Source organism: Eupeodes corollae, chromosome 3 (assembly GCF_945859685.1).
Source record: "Eupeodes corollae chromosome 3, idEupCoro1.1, whole genome shotgun sequence".
In the NCBI taxonomy this organism is placed as follows: Eukaryota; Metazoa; Arthropoda; class Insecta; order Diptera; family Syrphidae; genus Eupeodes; species Eupeodes corollae.
The window spans coordinates 27950641-27958258 of NC_079149.1; the positions used below are offsets into that span (position 1 = coordinate 27950641).

The following is a 7618-nucleotide window of genomic DNA, read 5'->3' on the forward strand; positions in this document are numbered from 1 at the left end:
GCGTAGAAAATTCTGCAGTATTCGACATATTCTTCACTAAAATGATGCGCCTAGCACTCGACTCATTGCAAAATGGGTTGAGAAGCTTGAAGAGACTGGGTCAACTCTGAAGAAACCAAAATCTGGGCGGCCAAGAACATCAAGAACAGCCGAAAACGTAGACAGTGTTACTCAGTCTATTTGAGATGATCCAAACCTCTCGATTCGGAAGCGTGCTGTTGTTTTAAATGTGCACAGATCTTCATTATGCTGCATTTTACACAAAGATTTAAAGCAGCACCCGTACAAAATTCAGTTAGTGCAAGAACTGAAGCCTCAAGATGCTGGTCAGAGGCTTGCCTTTGTAAATCAGATGATTGAGCGCTTTCCAACGTTCACCAACATCTTGTTTTCCGATGGATCCCATTTTCACCTGATTGGGCATGTAAACAAGCAAAAACCCAAAACAAAAACATCAGAAACCGCTACATTCACCCAAAGTCACCGTATGGGCAGCGATGTCGGCGCGAGGAATCGTCGGCCCTTACTTTTTTGAAGATGGAAGGGGACGCACACTCACAGTGAATTCAGAGCGTTATGTGGAGATGTTAGACGAGTTTTTCGTACCCCAACTGCAAAACTTTCCTGGTTACAACCAAAGAACATGGTTCCAGCAGGATGGAGCAACTTCACACACGTCCAACAGATCTCTGCTTCGAGTTCGATTTAACGCCTATGGATTTTTTCCTGTGGAATTATGTCAAATCAAAAGTTTACGCTAATAAACCGACTTCCCTGGCACAAAAGAAAATATCCGTCATGAAATGGCAGCCATCACGGAGACTATCTGCCGAGCTGTCATAGGCAATTTTGGTGCCCGACTAAATGAATGCCGAGAGCGCAACGGTTTACATTTGGAAATTTGATTTTTTTAAAATAAATTCCCAAACAGTGTACTTCAATATAAAATAAACATTTTTGCAATAAAGCTAAGACTTTTCTTTTAAAAAAAGATTTAAATGTGAACTTTCTTTTGAGACACCTTGTATTTTGTTTTTATTATAAATTTTGAAAGTTGACATTATGTAAAACACTAAATCATTTAATCGACCACCACGCGAATTGTTGCAAGCAGCAATTGTTTTGAGTTTATTTTCCACTTTTTGACATATATTGGTCAGTATTTCAGCCATAACTTAACGCATGTTGGTTTTTAATTGTTAAAAGAGTTAAAAGTTTACTTGCATAAACACGGTCTTTCGCGTAGCCCCACAAAAAAAAAGTCCAGCGGTATCAAATCGCATAGTCTTGGTTAATATCGCCACGACAAGAAATGACGCCATATTCACTCGAGTTGTGTGGCATGTGACACTACCATCTTGTTGAAACCACATGTTCTCAAAGTCTTCATGAAAAAGTCGGTTCTCATATGACCATCCTTCCATCATCGTTGTCGAAGTAAGGTCCAATCACACCGAACCAAAGAGCGCGCCAAACAGTGACTTTTTGTGGATGTAATGGCCTCTTTTCAATTGCTTAAGGTTTCTCAGGACGCCAAATAAGACCACTTTGTTCATTAACATACCCAACGAGTGAGAAATGTGCTTCGTCGTGCGCTGACTGTGTTCAAGCAATCAATCGACTTATATATCTACGAAGTTGTGAATGGTCAGCTGGCTTCAGGTGTTGTGTGAGCTGAACTTTATATGGATGTAAGTGTAGATCCAAATGCAAAATACTCCATAACGTGCCGTAAGACAGTCCTAATTCCTGAGAGCAACGAGAAATCGCCACATTCGGGTCTTTGGCAACACTTTCACTTTCAGCCGCAATATTTTCAGTGATACGAGTAAAACGATGATGCGCATGCCTTACAATTTCTCTAACCAATCTATTCTCTTAAAATTTCTTCACAATATTGCCAATTGCTTGCGTAGTTGGTCGATTATGTAAACCTTAATTTCCTTTTGAAACATGTTATGTGGCTGTGGCAGAATCACCATTTTCGTAGTAGGTCTTATAATGTGTATGCGTTTTGCGATAGTTAACCGATCCATTTTCGCAAATGTCAGACTTTTAACTGACAAAAAAATTGGTTTAACAACTTTGTTTGACAGATGTCAAATTGACAGATGTCAAATTCCAGCCCAATGCTTTTGAAGCTGCAAAATGGATAACCCGTTATACAAAAAATTAATATATAAAAACACCACTCTTACGTTTTTTTAAAAAATAAAATACTAAACCAATTCGTTTTTCATTAACATTTTTAATGCTTGTAAACAAACTTATTTTATGAGTAAATTTTAAAATATAGGTTCGTGAACTTTGATTAAAATTTCAAGTTCGAAATTTTGTACAAATACCATACCTGCAATATAGTTTCTATCTGTCTCAAGTTAAAATGTGAGTCTGTTTCATTGGCTGGAAAATAGTTATACTTATTTTCGACAAAGGGTTAGGCCACAATTTTTCAAAAAATTGAAAAACAAAACAATTAATAAGATTTATGCATCATAGATAGATGGGTCGATGATCTGAATTATGGTGAAACAACATCTTGTTCTGTAATTTTAATTTTTGACTAATGTTTCTGAAAAAAGAGCTCGCAGACCATTTTGGTTTGCAGTTGGATGTACGAGATCATTAAAATAACTCGACTGGTTTGGAAATATTTTCGAAAATACTACTTTTTTCAGCAAGAGGTTAGCAATGGTCGATAACATCATTAATTATACTTCTAAAGTCTTGGCCAAGAGTCCAAAAACGCACAAAATATTGACACGTTGAATTTGAAAATGCAGATTTTTTAACAATAGCTTTTGATTTTAAGATATTCAAATGCGATATTTCTGTTCATTAACGTAGCCACGTCCAAATCGGTGTCATTACTGAAAATGATATTTCGATAAAAATCTAAATCATTTTGATGCGTTTCAGGGACCTAATCAATGAAGATACAACTCGATGTTGCTGGTGATTAATGAGATTGAACACTAAAAGTCTTAAATCTCAATTCTTAAAAAAAAATACTAAAAAACACTTAAAGCCTTGAGGCTTAATTCTTAAGAAAAAATACTTAATTAATTATGTAGGCTAACCAATTCCAAAGATTGACAAGCAATCGAAAAACTTGGGTTTTCAAAAATATCTTATTCGTAATTTTGTTAAATTCCAATGATAACGACGTAGTTTTTATTTTGTCAAATGTTCAAAGCTAGCAGCTATAACAATTTTCGTTGACCAAATAATGGTCTATTCAAAATGAAACCTTCAATTATAAAAACCCTTTGAAATGTTATACCAAATTAAAGAAAAGTCGTTTACTCTCCTATTTAATACCTTTCCTTAATATAATTAAATTTAAGTACGAATTTCATAGGTAACTATTTGACGACTTTAAAAAAATATTTTGAAAATATAAAAAATATAAAAACTTATCCATCACATCAATTTTTAAAATGTGTCCTAATATTTATTTTTTTAAATTTATTTTACAGCAATGTTCCACCCGACAAAACTTCAGCAATCAACACACCAACGAAGTATTTCGTAAAAACAATGTCTGATATCAAAATAAACTCTCAATTTCGTCCATAAAACTTTTCCAATAAGCTATACATACATAATACATATTCACCACATCAAAACTCCAGCAGGTTTTTTTTTTGTTTAAATATCTTTTTTAATTTCTATATCACTTTGTGCTGACTTTAAAAATAAAAATTAAAATAAATATATAGAAAAGTTAACCTAGAACAACAACAACAAAAAAAATTAAAAAAAAAAACTTTTTATCCACATCAAAATTATAAAGTAATATTACCTACTACAGAAAACTTTGTTTTTTAAAAAGAGTATTCTTGTCTAAACCATAACTATGCAATAAAAAACTATAAAGTACTGAATTTAAAGGTTTTAAAAAAAATTTCAAACATCAACAAAAACTAAAAACTTGTAGCCACAATACAAAAAAAGACATCCTGAAACTATCATCGTCCTGTGGATACTTAATTGAGATTGGATTTTAACAACATTTTAAAAAACCTATTAAAGAGCAAAAACGAAATATAAACAAAAAAGTATTCCATAAATTTTATTTTTTTTTTAAACACCAAAAGAAAAAAACTCTCTTAAATTCGGCGCAGTACTGATAGACATAAGTTAGTCATTATATTTATAACTTTTCTCAATATTAAAACTGAAAAATACAGCACAAAAACGCTCATAACTTTCACTCACTTCATGCATAAAAACCTTAACATAAAAATACATAAACATAAATTGTCATGAAAAACAAACTCAACTAAAACTTTAGCTAATTTTAAAATAAAAAGAAAACAAAACACTTAATCATAAAAATTAAAAATAAAAAGATAAAAAAGAAATTTTATAACCACTTAAAAAAACACGAGAGTTAAAAATACAATTTTCAATAACTCAACATCATCATTATCATCATCAACGTCATTATCAAAATAGATAAATATAAAATTTATGTTTTTCTTGCAGCTTTTTGTTTAATTATAATTCTATATAAACATTAAAATTATAAACAAAATAAAATCTCATTCTCAGCAATTTTTCATATCGAATTAAAAAAAAAGAAGTTTATTTAAACTAACAAAAGAAAAAAAGATTATAATTTTATGAAAAATAAAAACTATTATATATATACTATATTACTATACATTATATAATAATATTAAAAAACAAAAAAAATAATATTAATTAAGTGAATCATTTATATACTGAGTACATAAGCAAATAATACATTTAAAAAAAAAGAAGTAAAATAATAATTCAAGCAATGTGATGTTAAGTTTTCATATAAAAACATATAATTTATATAATTGTATAATTCCTTCTTGTACTTACAATAATTTGTTTATACTTTTTTTCTTCAATTTTTATAATTTTTTCAATTCAATAATTCTATAAAATATGTAAATCTATTCCCTTAGCAGAGATAATCGAGTGTTTATAGTTTTAATAAAAATTAAAATTTATTATTATAACACAAATTTAAATCATCGTAAAATATTCAATTCTGTTTGTATTCGTATTCGTATATTTTAGTTTTGCAATTCTTTAAATTGACTTAAAATTCTTTTATTTTTATTATTTAAGGTTTTTTTTTTAAACAATATTATTTTATATAAAACAAAAAAGTATTATAAATAAAAAAAAGAATATAATTAAATAAAAACTAAGAAAAAATTTGTTTTATTTCTCAATTGGCAACACTTTTTTATTAATTCGCTTTCTTTTTTGTTTGTAATTTTTATTTCTTCTTTTTTAAATAACAATTTTTTTTATAAAAATGGTGAACATATTAAAAAAGTTTACCATAAAACAACGAAATAAATAAAATTTAAATTTAGTGGTAGGTAAAACTTCTTCAAAATAGAAAATAAAATGTTTCAAAATACCAAAGTCCATAGAACTGTGGCCTAGTGGTTAAAACTCTTAATAAATGTCTATGAAAAAGAATGAGAGGGACCCACACTTTATTGCCGAATATAAAGACGAACGTTTAAATTGCAATAATTGTTTACAAGAAAAGCAAAGGACTAAAAACTTTTGTAGTTTGATTAGAGATTGTTTTTTATTTTTAATTAAATCAAAAATTTTAAGATGACTCAAAGGATCAAAGGATTTTGTTTGAATAAAAGATTACAAAAGTTTGAATTCATTCATACTTTTAGAAATTTCCAATATCAAACATTTTAATATGATTTTTAAAAAAAGGAGAAGAAAAATTAATGCATAAATATTTCACTGCAGGAAGGAAGTAACACTTAGTGTCACATGGATAGGACAAGCTTTTTTCGTTTTTTGTTTTCCGATATTTCCCAAAACCCTGGATTTGATGATCTTGTTTCTAGGCTTAGTTGAGGAAATAAACCAATCATTTATGTTGGGCTGGGTCGAAATTCTGTAATTTTAGTTTTTGACGAATTTTTCGGAAACGACAGCTCGTAGAACATTGTGGTTTGCAGTTGCGAATAGAGGATTGAAATACCTTTCTTTTAATGTGTATCTTGATTGGGTGGGAAATAGTTTTGAAAATACTACTTTTTTTCGGCAAGGGGTTAGCCCACGATTTTCTCGAAAAACTGAAGAAAAAATTATTTTTGAGATTTATGCATTATTTGATAGGTGGGTCGATGCTCTTTATTATAGTCAAAACCTCATCTTGTTTGGAGGCTTGGTTGAGGAAAAAAACTTATCGAAAGATAATTTTTGACAGGCTGGGTCGAAATTCTGTAATTTTAGTTATTGACGAATTTTTCAAAAACGAGAGCTCGTAGAACATTTTGGTTTGCAGTTGCGAATAGAGGATTGAAATACCTTTCTTTTGATGTGTATCTTGATTGGGTGGGAAATAGTTTTGAAAATACTACTTTTTTTCGGCAAGGGGTTAGCCCACGATTTTCTCGAAAAACTGAAGAAAAAATTATTTTTGAGATTTATGCATTAGTTGATAGGTGGGTCGATGCTCTTTATTATAGTCAAAACCGCATCTTGTTTGGAGGCTTGGTTGAGGAAAAAAACTTATCGAAAGATAATTTTTGACAGGCTAGGTCGGAATTCTGTAATTTTAGTTTTTGACGAATTTTTCGGAAACGAGAGCTCGTACAACATTTTGGTTTGTAGTCAATGGTACGGCATAAAAATACCTTTCTTTTGATATGCATATCGACTGGGTGAGAAATAGTTTTGAAAATACTACTTTTTTTCGGCAAGGGGTTAGCCCACGATTTTCTCGAAAAACTGAAGAACAAATTATTTTTGAGATTTATGCATTATTGGATAGGTGGGTCGATGCTCTTTATTATAGTGAAAACCGCATCTTGTTTGGAGGCTTGGTTGAGGAAAAAAACTTATCGAAAGATAATTTTTGACAGGCTGGGTCGGAATTCTGTAATTTTATTTTTTTCCGAATTTTTCGGAAACGAGAGCTTGTAGAACATTTTGGTTTGCAGTTGCGAATAGAGGATTGAAATACCTTTCTTTTGATGTGTATCTTGATTGGGTGGGAAATAGTTTTGAAAATAATACTTTTTTTCGGCAGGGGTTAGCCCACGATTTTCTCGAAAAACTGAAGAAAAAATTATTTTTGAGATTTATGCATTATTGGATAGGTGGGTCGATGCTCTTTATTATAGTGAAAACCGCATCTTGTTTGGAGGCTTGGTTGAGGAAAAAAAACTGATCGAAAGATAATTTTTGACAGGCTGGGTCGGAATTCTGTAATTTTAGTTTTTGACGAATTTTTCGGAAACGAGAGCTCGTACAACATTTTGGTTTGTAGTCAAGGGTACGGCATACAAATACCTTTCTTTTGATATGCATATCGACTGGGTGAGAAATAGTGTTGAAAATACTACTTTTTTTCGGCAAGGGGTTAGCCCACGATTTTCTCGAAAAACTGAAGAAAAAATTATTTTTGAGATTTATGCATTATTTGATAGGTGGGTCGATGCTCTTTATTATAGTCAAAACCTCATCTTGTTTGGAGGCTTGGTTGAGGAAAAAAACTTATCGAAAGATAATTTTTGACAGGCTGGGTCGAAATTCTGTAATTTTAGTTATTGACGAATTTTTCAAAAACGAGAGCTCGTAGAACATTTTG

At 30.7% G+C, this 7618-nt stretch overlaps 1 protein-coding gene across 3 annotated transcripts in view; it reads left to right on the forward strand.

Annotated features, from left to right (window-relative positions):
* Positions 1-4328, forward strand: part of LOC129948913 (semaphorin-2A) — a 420780-nt gene extending 416452 nt beyond the window's left edge. For all 3 annotated transcript variants that reach the window (XM_056060061.1, XM_056060062.1, XM_056060063.1), the window contains one exon: positions 3480-4328. In XM_056060061.1, the coding sequence (XP_055916036.1) occupies positions 3480-3548 (69 nt within the window). In that variant the 3' untranslated portion in view covers positions 3549-4328. The remainder of the gene's footprint in view (positions 1-3479) is intronic.
* The last annotated feature ends 3290 nt before the right edge of the window (positions 4329-7618 follow it).